This window comes from Schistocerca piceifrons, chromosome 4 (assembly GCF_021461385.2).
Source record: "Schistocerca piceifrons isolate TAMUIC-IGC-003096 chromosome 4, iqSchPice1.1, whole genome shotgun sequence".
NCBI classification, from domain to species: Eukaryota; Metazoa; Arthropoda; class Insecta; order Orthoptera; family Acrididae; genus Schistocerca; species Schistocerca piceifrons.
Genome location: NC_060141.1, coordinates 571,531,019 through 571,546,944, shown reverse-complemented (window position 1 = coordinate 571,546,944; position 15,926 = coordinate 571,531,019). Strand labels below are relative to the sequence as shown.

The window sequence follows — 15,926 nt, the reverse complement described above, 5'->3', positions numbered from 1 at the left end:
TTTTTTCCACCAATATTATGTTTATTCCTCTTCCTGTAAAATCTTGCAACTTGAGGAATGGTTTTGTCAGGACAGTCACATACATACACAACAGATCATTTTACCTGGCCAATCCAGCATTCCACATACTCTGGATCCGCCCTTTGAGCTTTACCAAATGCTCTGTTTGCAAGCTTTATTTCTCCGAGGCATAAATAGAGTGTCCCCAAGTTGGTCCACGGTACTGCATTGTTTTTCTCCAGCTCTATTGCTTTTATGAAGGAATGTTGTGCTAACTTCAAATTGTTTATTTCTGTGAAGAAATAAGATATGTTTCTGTCGAAATAACTTTCGTCAAATTTACACATAAAAAGTGACGTCACCACCATCTTAGATTTTACATAGAAATGCTACTTTACCATGTGTATTTTTATTCAACAATCACTATTTACAATAATGGAAAAAGTTACTTTCTATACCAGTAGTTTCTTTCTTACAATGTCCTGTGCAAAAATAGGAAATTTATAATCAAAGTACAGAAGTAAATAATTAAGTTCAACATTCACAAAATGTAACTGAATCAAACACAACAGTAAACTGAGCCTTGGACTAAATTTTGGCATAACTATCATCCATGTAACTAAGCTGTACACAAAAAGGAATCATGTGGAAGCACCTTGAGAAGTGACGGTAATTATGGAACAAAAGGGGGAGGGCCAACTCATTTGTACAAAACCAGTACTGATAAAATTGAAGACAAAGCAATATTTTACAATTACCTTGCCAAAGTTTAATACAGGTTTGCTTCCTGCAACAGGACATACTAAATGCATAACACTAAACACTCATTTGATGCAACACACTACCAATAATGTAAAAACATTTACTATCCACATACCAGGAGATGCTGCAACAACTCCAAGTAAATTCCAGTGCTGGCAATTTCTGGGACTCAGTGTAACACATTTCTTTGCAGCTTTGAGAGCCCAGTTTCGCAGCTGATTTTTGAGATTTCGCATAGCAGTATTTTCTGCTTGGTATTGGTAATTCACAGCTAGATCATGCCATATGAGATCACTATGTGGTGAGAGAGTCAATGCTCTGCAGTAACACCTGAATTAAAGATATCAATGATAAGACTTGCTGCATACTAAAACACAAACACAATACTTATGCAGTGCATCATATCTTGTCTAAACATAATTAAAACCCCTATAACATAAAAAAATAACAGAATGATCATTACAGAAGCTAATACAGGCTAATACAGTTTATCAACGAGTGCAAGGCATGGGCTTGAAAAAGTCTCACATCTTGATTTCTGTGTCAGTGATACCTTAATCCAGAGTGTGTGTGTGTGTGTGTGTGTGTGTGTGTGTGTGTGTGTGTGTGTGTGTTTGAATTTCTGATGTAATTCCCCAGTAATGATCATTTTTCTCACAGATATCACCTTGTAAGCTTAGTGTGGAATGGGGCTTTGGTATTCATTTCAAAGACTGAATTGCAAATGTGTACCACTGCCAATCATGAGAGCAGAGGTGTCAAGCTTTGTCAAAAGAGTGAAAATTGAAGTACCAAGAGTGAACATGGATGTACCAAGCTGCTAACAATATGCTGCCAAGAATTTTGATACTGAGTGAAGCTGATATCTATGCAGTACTGTGGAGATAGGAACAGTGTTGCAATCAGCAGCTTGAGACGACAAGTCCTTGATCAAACATTGAACATGCCACTGAAAAGAGTCACAGAAACTCTTTATTATCTCCCAGGTAAATTCAGGAAGTCCCTTAATAATCTGATCCTGTTGGAAGTATGTATTAATGACACTACAAGAAAGTACTACATTCTGAGCTTACTTTGTAGCTGTCGATCTGTGACAGCTTGCAGCTTTTACTACAACCCTTTCTTGCAGAGTGATCCAACAATTATCAATTTAGGAACACAGTTTCAGATAAATTCATCTGATAGAATGCTGTTCTACCTGGAACTACATTAAGCACATCCTCTTTGACAACAGTGCACAAAAAGGGAAGGCTCCAGTGACAAGTTAAAGAACTGTTATTCCTTGAACCCCAAAGGAATTGATGTTTAAAGTCTGGAAGAAAGAACTAGAAGAACATGCATTACATTTTCCACAGAGAAAACTGTTTTACATTCAGATGTGAGCAATGAATTTTTAATTTGTCACAGTTGTGACTCAAGCTTGTTAAGTTTTTTATTCTCATATCTGGTTTCAGACCCACCTAACTGCCATAAGGTCACAGTCATGAAGGCAATAAATATTTTGAATACCTCAACCACATAGCGGAAACATGTCTACCATAATTTTAAAATGTGTTTATTTGGTAACATCATTTTGGCTGTAGCATCTTAAGATAGACATAGTCTTCCTATGATCTTTCTACTCGGAAATTTTTAAGCAGGTCATCGAGAGTTAAGAGTAATACAATAAGCTTCACCCCAAGAAAGTGAGCAGAAATTAGTGAGCCATTGCAAACTAGTGACTCTCCATTATGACACACACACACACACACACACACACACACACACACACACACACACACAATCTTGGGCACTAAGGCCCAACTGCGACTCACTGGCCGTTACTGCCTGGATACAGCAGTTAGCTCTGTGTGTATGCGAGTAGTGCTCCCTTGAATGTGTGTGAGATTTTTAGTTCTCAAGAAAGTTTGAATATTTCTGGCACTCTTTTTTACTGTGCCTCAAAGCCTCCTCAATGCTGCGAGCAGTGAATATCTTTTCCATATTGTTGTTAATACCAAGTCAGCTGCAGAGTCTCCTACATTCCACATAATTGCTTGTACACCAATACAGTCAATATTCATTAGTCACTCAGGAGCTACAGAGCCATTACAGGCGCTAGCAAAGCAGTTTACAATGGATCACTCTGCAGCAAATACGAAGCTCTCCCAGGTATATTGAGCAACAAGCCCACTTGATTGATCAATGAGACCAATATAATTTTTAAGTTGCTCAATCATGAAAAAGAAGTTCTGCAAATTTCATACAAAATTGGACAATGCATATTTGAATAATATACAGAAAAAATTTATTATTAGTCATTCATGAATAACACAAAATTATTTGTTCAAGTGATCGTTCATTTATGTGAATACAAATATTTATTCATTATTTAGCAATAAAGGAGTACACAAATAAAAGATAATTTTCAAATCCACAGATATGTATTCATTCAATTCTTTGTCATTCATAGCACTGAGGTACTTTTGGTTGCTTTTACATTAGTTCTCAGAAAATTTTTTTTAAACAATTTTTGAGCCATTTTATTTGACTTTGGAACATTTGCTATTATGCTATACAAAAAAATATGTTCCACATGTGCCGGACAGTGTAGTATTGTCTTAATTTCAGAATAACAACATCAGACCAAATAATTATCTCCTCCTGCAAAACAATGGAGAGGTTATCAATTCTGCAATAGTTCATGGCAGACAACTTCACTGTGGATTCTTGTCACTCTCCAGTTTTTGCACCCTTTTACATGGAGCCACATAGCATGGATCTAAAAGTCCATAATACACATTTTTTCACCTTGAAGAATATCCATGGCCTGAACATGTTATAAACTCTTATCAACTCTAATACAGTGTCTCTCACTAAATTTTCCAAAGTCAAGGTTACATGTAATGACATCAATTTATCTTGCATTGAATAAATTTATTTCATTGCACCATACACACTGTTCCATCTTGCAACATCAAGCCTACTGAGAGTTTGTCCTAAAACACTTCCTATTATTATTAGACATCCAGCAGCATTCCACAAACCATTGTATTTCATACTGTTTTGTGATGCACTTCTGATAGTGATAAGTATCATAAATTTTCATCAGGTTTTTAAGAACATGGTTAGTATCACTTGAAGCACGGAAGTTTAGTCTGAGCAGTGCAGTACCTTGAAAGTGTCTTGGTGACTGGATATTATTTTCTTCTAGACAACCATCTTCACCAAGGCTGTCAATTAACTTCACTTTCAGCAGTCATAGCTTTGCTTTCCTCTGACTCCACTGATCTACTGATAGACATGCTAAACTCTTTAAGGACTTTTACAAAATTGTGTCCATTATCATTTACAGTTGCAATGACTATTTTTGAGTCTACACTGAATTCTCTGTGAATTTCATCTAGCATTGTGGCTACGTGATTGTAGATATGAACTCTTGAGAATACTAATATTTTGGATTGTCAGTAGAGATCATCATCAATTCAGTGGGCCTTGACTGCAAAAAAAAACTTCTTTGCAGCTTCACAATTATGTCAGCAATTATATATATATATGCATTTGACATGCAGTAGTGCCTATTTCTCTGGTAAGTGTCCTTTGGCTAATTACATTTAAACTGTAATCTGAAATGTGTAGCATTTCAGTAAAAAATGGGTCTTCACAGCATTCAGTAGGACCATCGAATGGATCAAAACCTTAACAAGATAAATGTCAAATTTATCTTATGAAACATGGATGATTCATCATTATTTATGACTATGGCAGTTTTTAACTTTCCTCCAGTCTTGTTTCATCTAATTAGTGTAAGTTTGATATTAAATGGCTTGTTCTCTTTGTTTCCATTGTAAATGGTTAAAAAGTTTCATGGAGAATAAGCATTTCCATTAATCTGAACAATATTGGTTGGTTGGTTGGTTTTGGGGACGGAGACCAGACAGCGTAGTCATCGGTCTAATCGGATTAGGGAAGGATTGGGAAGGAAGTCGGCCGTGCCCTTTCAGAGGCACCATCCTGGCATTTGCCTGGAGCGATTTAGGGGAATCACAGAAAACCTAAATCAGGATGGCCGGATGCGGGATTGAACCGTCGTCCTCCCGAATGCAAGTCCAGTGTCTAACCACTGCGCCACCCCGCTTGGTGGTGAACAATATTAGGCGATCAATTCTAATAAGTAGCCACAACACACATCTTATTCAGATTTTCAGTTTCAATTTTGTGAATGACACCATAGTTGTCTTTGACTGTAAAAGTTATTTGATTGCAGTATTGTAATTTCAAATGTAGGGCCATTATCAAGTGTGTAATTGTGTTTTAGCACATTTAAAAATTTAAAAATTTAAAAATCTAAAAATCTTCTGACATGTATAGATGTTGCCACCATCTCTATATGTTGGGTCTTTTAATGTTGTTAACACGAAACATACCACATTACTACTCATGTACACTATCTTCTACATGACAACTGAGGTAGTTGGAGTGAAACTTCAAGTTTCAAGTCTGAAAAACTTACCAAAGAGAAGATCAATGATGACAGTGAATAATTTTCATCTAAACCGCTTATCACCATTTTTTGGAGATGTTAAATTTGAAGCATCTTGGTGTTGACTGTTACCACCCACAGATGCCTTACTCTTGTTCACTCATTTTGTAGAACTACAAACATGAGATAACTGTGTCGTCGTATAAAGTGGATCTGCACCTGTTAGCTTTAGCGGTCTTGGTATTGCAAATTAGTCTCTACTGGCTACATTTTTATCTTTGCCTAGTTACCTGCAATACTTCTACATGTTGGCAGAGGGAGAGAGGTAGGTAAGTAGGAGAGGAAGCACTGCCATGTGCAGGGATCTGTTGATCTACTGGGGGACTGAAATCTGGTAGTCTAGCACTTATACACCATTAATTAAATTTTTATAAATCAGAAAGCTCATTGAGCCTCCTCAACAAACACTGATTGCGTGTGTCACAGTGCTCACTGAGAAATAGTAATAGTAATAATAGTAGTAATAGTAATAATAATAATAATAATAATAATAATAATAATATATACAATAACATTCCCGTGGAGGCCCGGGAAAAGAATAGGCCTCCGGTATGTTCTGCCAGTCGTAAAAGGCGACGAAAAGAACAAACCACCAATAGGGCTAACCCCCCTTTTAGTGTGATTAGTTGGTTCAGGACAGAACTAAAGAAGCCTCGGACAAGTGCCGTCATGGTCGGGGACGACGCTTGAACCCTATGCCCGCCCACAATGGTAACGACACTGCTAGCCAACTGGAAAATGATTCAAATCCAAATAGAGGTGTTTTGCAGGATATGCTTCCTGCAACCACCCTAGAAGGAAAACAAATACAGAGGATGAGATGGTCAGATGAAATTAATCGACACCTCATGTTCTGTTATTACCAAGCAACAAACCTAGGAACCAACACAACTGGATACAGATCACAAGTATACATAACATTTATTACCAGATACCCAGAATTAAAATTTTTAACAGAACAACGACTAGCTGATCAGATCCGTGTAATAGTCAAAAATAACAGGATACCCCAGTCAGAATTAGAAAACATCAAACAACAAGTACAACAAATGCTGGAACAACATAATGTGCAATCAGAAGAAGAAGAAAATGCAGTAATGGACTCAAACATCCCAGAGCAAACAAACAAAGAACAACATGCATCAATTAAACAATCAGAGGAAAACGAAATCTTAAGACAGCCACCAGAACAAGCACAAATAGAACACGAAGTGACACACATGTTAGATATAGAAGAAAAATTTCAGCTGACATATATAGAATACAAAGACACAAATACAGACATTAGACCATTCTTCCATAGACCGCCAAATAACCCACAAGTCGAAACAACAATAAAAACTATCAACACAATCATACACAACAAAATAAATGAAAACACAACTATGGAAGAGTTACAACTACTGGTTTATATAGGAGCACTCACTACACTAAATATACACACTAGGCAGAGATCAGAACCAACAAACACACAGAAGAAACCCACAAAACCAGCATGGCAACACAGGCTGCAGATCAGAATAGAAAAACTGAGAAAAGACATCGGACAGCTAACACAATTTATAAGAAATGAAATGTCAGGAAAAAAAACAACGTAAAAGGTTAGGTAAAATCTCACAACAAGAAGCGATAGAGCAATTAGATGAAAAGAAGCAAAAATTACAAGCATTGGCCAAATGACTTAGAAGATACAAAAAAAGTGAAAATAGAAGGAAACAAAACCAAACATTCAACACAAACCAAAAGAAATTTTACCAGACAATAGATAACACACACATTAAAATAGACACTCCACCAAACATAACAGACATGGAACACTTCTGGAGCAACATACGGCAAACCTGGTACAACATAACAGGCATGCACGGTGGATACAAGCTGAAACAGACACATACAAGATGGTACCACAAATGCCTGAAGTGATAATTACGCAACATGAAGTCACCCGAGCAATTAATTCTACGCACAATTGGAAAGCCCGTGGAAAAGATAAAATAGCAAATTTCTGGCTAAAGAAGTTCACCTCAACACATTCACATCTAACTAAATTACTTAACAGTTACATTGCAGACCCATACACAGTCCCTGATACACTTACACATGGAATAACTTATCTGAAACCTAAAGATCAAGCAGACCCAGCAAAATATTGCCCCATAACATGCCTACCAACAATATACAAAATATTAACTTCAGTCATTACACAGAAATTAATGACACATACAACACAGAACAAAATTATAAATGAAGAACAAAAAGGCTGCTGCAAAGGAGCACGAGGATGTAAAGAGCAACTGATAATAGATGCCAAGGTGACATATCAAGCTAAAACTAAACAAAGGTCGCTACACTACGCATACATTGATTACCAAAAAGCTTTTGATACAAAGTAGATCCTAAATTGATACAGTTCCTAAACATAGTAATGAAAAATTGGAAAACCACACTTAATATTCAAACAAATTAAAATAATATCACATCACAGCCAATACAGATTAAGTGTGGAATATACCAAGGAGACTCATTAAGTCCTTTCTGGTTCTGCCTTGCTCTGAACCCACTATCCAACATGCTAAATAATACAAATTATGGATACAATATTACTGGAACATACCAACACAAGATCACACATTTGCTATACATGGATGATCTAAAACTACTGGCAGCAACAAATCAATGACTCAACCAATTACTAAAGATAACAGAAGTATTTAGCGATGATATAAATATGCCTTTTGGAACAGACATATGCAAGAAAAATAGCATAGTCAAGGGAAAACACACTAAAAAAGAAGATTACTTATTGGATAACCACAGTGACTGCATAGAAGTGATGGAAAAAACAAATGCCTATAAATATCTAAGATACAGACAAAAAATAGGAACAGATAATACAAATATTAAAGAGGAACTAAAAGAAAAATATAGACAAAGACTAACAAAAATACTGAAAACAGAATTGACAGCAAGAAACAAGACAAAAGCTATAAATACACTCCTGGAAATTGAAATAAGAACACCGTGAATTCATTGTCCCAGGAAGGGGAAACTTTATTGACACATTCCTGGGGTCAGATACATCACATGATCACACTGACAGAACCACAGGCACATAGACACAGGCAACAGAGCATGCACAATGTCGGCACCAGTACAGTGTATATCCACCTTTCGCAGCAATGCAGGCTGCTATTCTCCCATGGAGACGATCGTAGAGATGCTGGATGTAGTCCTGTGGAACGGCTTGCCATGCCATTTCCACCTGGCGCCTCAGTTGGACCAGCGTTCGTGCTGGACGTGCAGACCGCGTGAGACGACGCTTCATCCAGTCCCAAACATGCTCAATGGGGGACAGATCCGGAGATCTTGCTGGCCAGGGTAGTTGACTTACACCTTCTAGAGCACGCTGGGTGGCACGGGATACATGCGGACGTGCATTGTCCTGTTGGAACAGCAAGTTCCCTTGCCGGTCTAGGAATGGTAGAATGATGGGTTCGATGACGGTTTGGATGTACCGTGCACTATTCAGTGTCCCCTCGACGATCACCAGTGGTGTATGGCCAGTGTAGGAGATCGCTCCCCACACCATGATGCCGGGTGTTGGCCCTGTGTGCCTCGGTCGTATGCAGTCCTGATTGTGGCGCTCACCTACACGGCACCAAACACGCATACGACCATCATTGGCACCAAGGCAGAAGCGACTCTCATCGCTGAAGACGACACGTCTCCATTCGTCCCTCCATTCACGCCTGTCGCGACACCACTGGTGGCGGGCTGCACGATGTTGGGGCGTGAGGGGAAGACGGCCTAACGGTGTGCGGGACCGTAGCCCAGCTTCATGGAGACGGTTGCGAATGATCTTCGCCGATACCTCAGGAGCAACAGTGTCCCTAATTTGCTGGGAAGTGGCAGTGCGGTCCCCTACGGCACTGCGCAGGATCCTACGGTCTTGGCGTGCATCCGTGCGTCGCTGCGGTCCGGTCCCAGGTCGACGGGCACGTGCACCTTCCGCCGACCACTGGCGACAACATCGATGTACTGTGGTGACCTCACGCCCCACGTGTTGAGCAATTCGGCGGTACGTCCACCCGGCCTCCCGCATGTCCACTATACGCCCTCGCTCGAAGTCCGTCAACTGCACATACGGTTCACGCCCACGCTGTCGCGGCATGCTACCAGTGTTAAAGACTGCGATGGAGCTCCGTATGCCATGGCAAACTGGCCGACACTGACGGCGGTGGTGCACAAATGCTGCGCAGCTAGCGCCATTCGACGGCCAACACCGCGGTTCCTGGTGTGTCCGCTGTGCCGTGCGTGTGATCATTGCTTGTACAGCCCTCTCGCAGTGTCCGGAGCAAGTATGGTGGGTCTGACACACCGGTGTCAATGTGTTCTTTTTTCCATTTCCAGGAGTGTACTTATGCTATACCAATACTGACCTACTCATTTGGAGTAGTGAAATGGAGTAACACAGGCCTAGAAGCACTCAATACACTTACACGATCACAATGCTAGAAATATGGAATACATCACATACATTCAGCAACAGAAAGATTCACATTAAGCAGAAAGGAAGGAAGAAGGGAATTTATCGACATAAAAAAACCTACATTATGGACAGGTACACAATTTAAGAAAATTCTTTATAGAACGAGCAGGAACTAGCAAAATACACAAAGCAATCACTCCTATAAATACATCGGCTACACCATTGCAATTTCATAACCACTTCTACAACCCTTTAGATCACATAACATCAACAGATAGAAAAAAGTAAATTGGAAAAAGAAAACACTACATGGCAAGCACCCGTATCATCTAACACAGCCACACATCGATCAAGACGCATCCAACACATGGCTAAGAAAAGGCAATATATACGAGGTGCATTCAAGTTCTAAGGCCTCCGATTTTTTTTCTCCGGACTGGAAAGAGATAGAAACATGCGCATTGTTTTAAAATGAGGCCGCATTCATTGTCAATGCGTCCCAGAGATGGCAGCACCGTACGGCAGATGGAATTTTACCGCCAGCGGCGAGAATGAGAACTGTTTTAAATACTCAAAATGGTGACGTTTTCCTTACTTGAACAGCGTGCAATCATTCGTTTTCTGAATTTGCGTGGTGTGAAACCAATTGAAATTCATCGACAGTTGAAGGAGACATGTGGTGATGGAGTTATGGATGTGTTGAAAGTGCGTTCGTGGGTGCGACAGTTTAATGAAGGCAGAACATCAAGTGACAACAAACCGAAACAACCTCGGGCTCGCACAAGCCGGTCTGACGACATGATCGACAAAGTGGAGAGAATTGTTTTGGGGATCGCCGAATGACTGTTGAACAGATCGCCTCCAGAGTTGGCATTTCTGCGGGTTCTGTGCACACAACCCTGCATGACGACCTGAAAATGCGAAAAGTGTCATGCAGGTGGGTGCCACGAATGCTAACGGACGACCACATGGCTGCCCGTGTGGCATGTTGCTAAGCAATGTTGAAGCGCAACGACAGCATGAATGGGACTTTCTTTTTGTCGGTTGTGACAATGGATGAGACGTGGATGCCATCTTTCAATCCAGAAACAAAGCGTCAGTCAGCTCAATGGAAGCACACAGATTCACCGCCACCAAAAAAATTTCGGGTAACCGCCAGTGCTGAAAAAATGATGGTGTCCATGTTCTGGGACAGCGAGGGCGTAATCTTTACCCATTGCGTTCCAAAGGGCACTACGGTAACAGGTGCATCCTATGAAAATGTTTTGAAGAACGAATTCCTTCCTGCACTGCAACAAAAACATCCGGGAAGGGCTGCGCGTGTGCTGTTTCACCAAGACAACGCACCCGCACATCGAGCTAACGTTACGCAACAGTTTCTTCGTGATAACAACTTTGAAGTGATTTCTCATGCTCCCTACTCACCTGACCTGGCTCCTAGTGACTTTTGGCTTTTTCCAACAATGAAAGAAAACTCTCCATGGCTGCACATTCACCAGCCGTGCTGCTGTTGCCTCAGCGATTTTCCAGTGGTCAAAACAGACTCCTAAAGAAGCCTTCGCCGCTGCCATGGAATCATGGCGTCAGTGTTGTGAAAAATGTGTGCGTCTGCTGGGCGATTGCGTCGAAAAGTAACGCCAGTTTCATCGTTTTCGGGTGAGTAGTTAATTAGAAAAAAAAATCGGAGGCCTTAGAACTTGAATGCACCTCGTACAGTGAGACGGAAGGATTCATGATTGCAATACAGGATCAAACAATAAACACCAGATATTACAGCAAGCATATTATTAAAGATCCCAATACCACAACAGATAAATGCAGACTTTGCAAACAACAAATAAAAACAGTAGATCACATCACAAGCGGATGTACAATACTAGCAAATACAGAATACCCCAGAAGACATGACAATGTAGCAAAAATAATACATCAACAGCTTGCCTTACAACATAAACTAATAAATTGCACCACAAAATGTACTGGAGAATGATGAATACAAATTATACTGGAACAGAACCATTATAACAGAGAAAACAACACCACATAACAAACCTGACATCATACTCACCAATAAAAAGAAGAAATTAACACAACTAATCAAAATATACATACTCAATACAACAAATATACAGAAGATAACAGGAGAAAAAATTGAAAAATACATCCAACTGGCTGAGGAAGTCAAGGACATGTGGCATCAGGATAAAGTTGGCATTATACCAATTATACTATCAACTACAGGAGTTATACCACACAATATCCACCAGTACATCAACACAATACAGCTACATCCAAACGTATATATACAACTACAGAAATCTGTAATTACTGATACATGTTCAATTACACGAAAGGTCCTAAATGCAATGTAACATATACTGTACAGTTAAAAGGAAGTAACACTTGATCAAGGTCCGCGTCACTTTCCATTTTTAACCAGACATAACGTCTGAGAAAGGAAAGAATAATAATAATAATAATAATAATAATAATAATAATAATAATAATAGTGCAGTTGTAGTGTATATTATTTATTAGCTAAGTGACAACTAATTAACAACAAATAATTATTTGTATTCACAGACGAATTATCCCCTTATCGGTCAATAATTCATTCATGAATTATTATTTTTTAAAATTGTCTACTTATGGAGCCCTTTTCTGACAAATTAGTTGACTACAATTTTCTTTTCTCAGAGATAATCTTATGACTTCATCCACACTGGAATTCATTTTCTTCGTTATAGAGTTTCACATTATTTTCATTGTGCATTGAAACTTCTCAAGAACTCGAAATTTCTGGGTACACTTCAGTCTGTCCAGTGACAGTTACACCCAGCAGGAAAATGTGCCCAGGGCACAATATTCCTCTTCCTTTAAGACTGGAGTAAGAAACTAGAATTCACTTTGGTATCTGAGAATGTTGAAACTCAAGCCAATATGGTGGCAGATCAAGCAGTGAAACAATTCGTGAGATACAAAACAAATGGTGATCATTGGGGATGCATGAAGAGTGACAGAAACTGAGTGTAAAACAGACTGAAGAGAGATGGGCACCTCTCTAAAGGAGGTAATTTTCAGGCAAAAGATTGTGCCCCATTCTGAGACATTTAGGAGTCATTATTGTGAATTCTCTCTATGTTCAGTGATATGTCTTGAAAGGGAGACGCAGGGCTTGTTTGAGAACATTTCTGCACATAAGCATCTTATCATTTGTCATCCGCTCCCCTCTTTTCCCTCACACACAACCACATGTCAATTTCCACTACTAATTGTGATACACACGGTATCCAAATCTTGCACTTGGACATCCATGGCACCCCAAGTGGTCGGTACTAATTGTAATACAGTGATATGTACTGTATAGAAAACTTACGGTTTGAGCAACTCTGGCACTCCTCTCAGCTTGGGGTCCCAAGTTATTCCACACCCTCGAAAGTCATCTCATTTTTGGGTCTAAGGAACGAAAACTGAATGTAATCTAATCTAATGGTGGCTTGCAAAGACAAACTTAAGGGGTTGCCTGCTGCACTTTCGAAGTGTGCAATATACTAATCACCACAACACAGCAAAATAATACACTCCTGGGAATGGAAAAAAGAACACATTGACACCGGTGTGTCAGACCCATCATACTTGCTCTGGACACTGCGAGAGGGCTGTACAAGCAATGATCACACGCATGGCACAGCGGACACACCAGGAACCGCGGTGTTGGCCGTCGAATGGCGCTAGCTGCGCAGCATTTGTGCACCGCCGCCGTCAGTGTCAGCCAGTTTGCCATGGCATACGGAGCTCCATCGCAGTCTTTAACACTGGTAGCATGCCGCGACAGCGTGGACGTGAACCGTATGTGCAGTTGACGGACTTTGAGCGACGGCGTATAGTGGGCTTGCGGGAGGCCAGGTGGACATACCGCCGAATTGCTCAACACGTGGGGCGTGAGGTCTCCACAGTACATCGATGTTGTCGCCAGTGGTCGGCGGAAGGTGCACGTGCCCGTCGACCTGGGACCGGACCGCAGCGACGCACGGATGCACGCCAAGACCGTAGGATCCTACACAGTGCCGTAGGGGACCGCACCGCCACTTCCCAGCAAATTAGGGATACTGTTGCTCCTGGGGTATCGGCGAGGACCATTCGCAACCGTCTCCATGAAGCTGGGCTACGGTCCCGCACACCGTTAGGCCGTCTTCCGCTCACACCCCAACATCGTGCAGCCCGCCTCCAGTGGTGTCGCGACAGGCGTGAATGGAGGGACGAATGGAGACGTGTCGTCTTCAGCGATGAGAGTCGCTTCTGCCTTGGTGCCAATGATGGTCGTATGCGTGTTTGGCGCCGTGCAGGTGAGCGCCACAATCAGGACTGCATACAACCGAGACACAGGGCCAACACCCGGCATCATGGTGTGGGGAGCGATCTCCTACACTGGCCGTACACCACTGGTGATCGTCGAGGGGACACTGAATAGTGCACGGTAAATCCAAACCGTCATCGAACCCATCGTTCTACCATTCCTAGACCGGCAAGGGAACTTGCTGTTCCAACAGGACAATGCACGTCCGCATGTATCCCGTGCCACCCAACATGCTCTAGAAGGTGTAAGTCAACTACCCTGGCCAGCAAGATCTCCGGATCTGTCCCCCATTGAGCATGTTTGGGACTGGATGAAGCGTCGTCTCGCGCGGTCTGCACGTCCAGCACGAACGCTGGTCCAACTGAGGCGCCAGGTGGAAATGGCATGGCAAGCCGTTCCACAGGACTACATCCAGCATCTCTACGATCGTCTCCATGGGAGAATAGCAGCCTGCATTGCTGCGAAAGGTGGATATACACTGTACTAGTGCCGACATTGTGCATGCTCTGTTGCCTGTGTCTATGTGCCTGTGGTTCTGTCAGTGTGATCATGTGATGTATCTGACCCCAGGAATGTGTCAATAAAGTTTTCCCTTCCTGGGACAATGAATTCACGGTGTTCTTATTTCAATTTCCAGGAGTGTATATGGTAAAATGACTTTTCCATTGCTTTTTTAGTGCTGGCAGACACTTTGTCGAGTATTTTTATTCTTCTGTTGTGAGCTTGAGGTACAGAAAAGAATTCCTCTTTTGATGTTTAATGGTAAATGGGAGGAACAATGCATGTGGCTTAGGAAATGCTATGAATGTAGTGAGCATTTACCACCCTCCTCCCAATAATAACAGTACAGTATCCAGTTACCACCCCCCTCCCCCCCTTCCCATTCATGAACCACGGACCTTGCCATTGGTTGGGAGGTTTGTGTGCCACAGTGATACAGATAGCTGTACCATAGGTGAAACCACAACAGAGGGGTATCTGTTGAGAGGCCAGACAAATGTGTGGTTCCTGAAGAGGGGCAGCAGCCTTTTCAGTAGCTGCAGGGGCAACAGTCTGGATGATTGACTGATCTGGCCTTGTAACATTAACCAAAATGGTCTAGCTGTGCTGGTACTGCAAACGGCTGAAAGCAAGGGGAAACTACAGCTGCAATTTTTCCCCGAGGGCATGCAGCTCTACTTTATGGCTAAATGATGATGGTGTCCTCTTGGATAAAATATTCTGGAGGTAAAAAAAGTCCCCCATTCAGATCTCCAGGCACAGATTACTCAGGAGGACATCAATATCAGGAGAAAGAAAACTGGCATTCTGTGGATCGGAGTGCGGAATGGCAGATCCCTTAATCGGGCAGGTAGGTTAGAAAATTTAAAAAGGGAAATGGATAGGTTCAAGTTAGATATAGTGGGAATTAGTGAAGTTCGGTGGCAGGAGGAACAAGACTTGTGGTCAGGTGACTACAGGGTTATAAATACAAAATCAAATAGAGATAATGCAGGAGTAGGTTTAACAATACATTTAAAAAAAATAGGAGCTTGGGTAAGCTACTATGAACAGCATAGTGAACGCATTATTGTAGCCAAGATAGACACGAAGCTCATGCCTACCACAGTAGTGCAAATTTGTATGCCAAATAGCTCCTCAGATGATGAAGAGATTGAAGAAATGTATGATGCGATGAAAAGAAATTATTCAGGTAGTGAAGGCAGATGAAAATTTAGTAGTCATGGGACACTGGAATTCGATAGTAGGAAAAGGAAGAGAAAGAAAAATAAAAGGTGAGTATAGAATGGAGGTAA

General features: G+C 41.2%; 1 protein-coding gene across 1 annotated transcript in view; it reads right to left on the bottom strand.

The window, feature by feature from the left end:
* The window catches only part of LOC124795353 (tetratricopeptide repeat protein 37), a 169,672-nt gene that overhangs the window by 48,710 nt on the left and 105,036 nt on the right, over positions 1 to 15,926 (bottom strand). Inside the window, exons 13-14 of the mRNA XM_047259345.1 lie at positions 878 to 1,092; positions 105 to 292 (exon numbers count right to left, since the gene is read on the bottom strand). Of these exons, the coding sequence (XP_047115301.1) occupies positions 105 to 292; positions 878 to 1,092 (403 nt within the window). The remainder of the gene's footprint in view (positions 1 to 104; positions 293 to 877; positions 1,093 to 15,926) is intronic.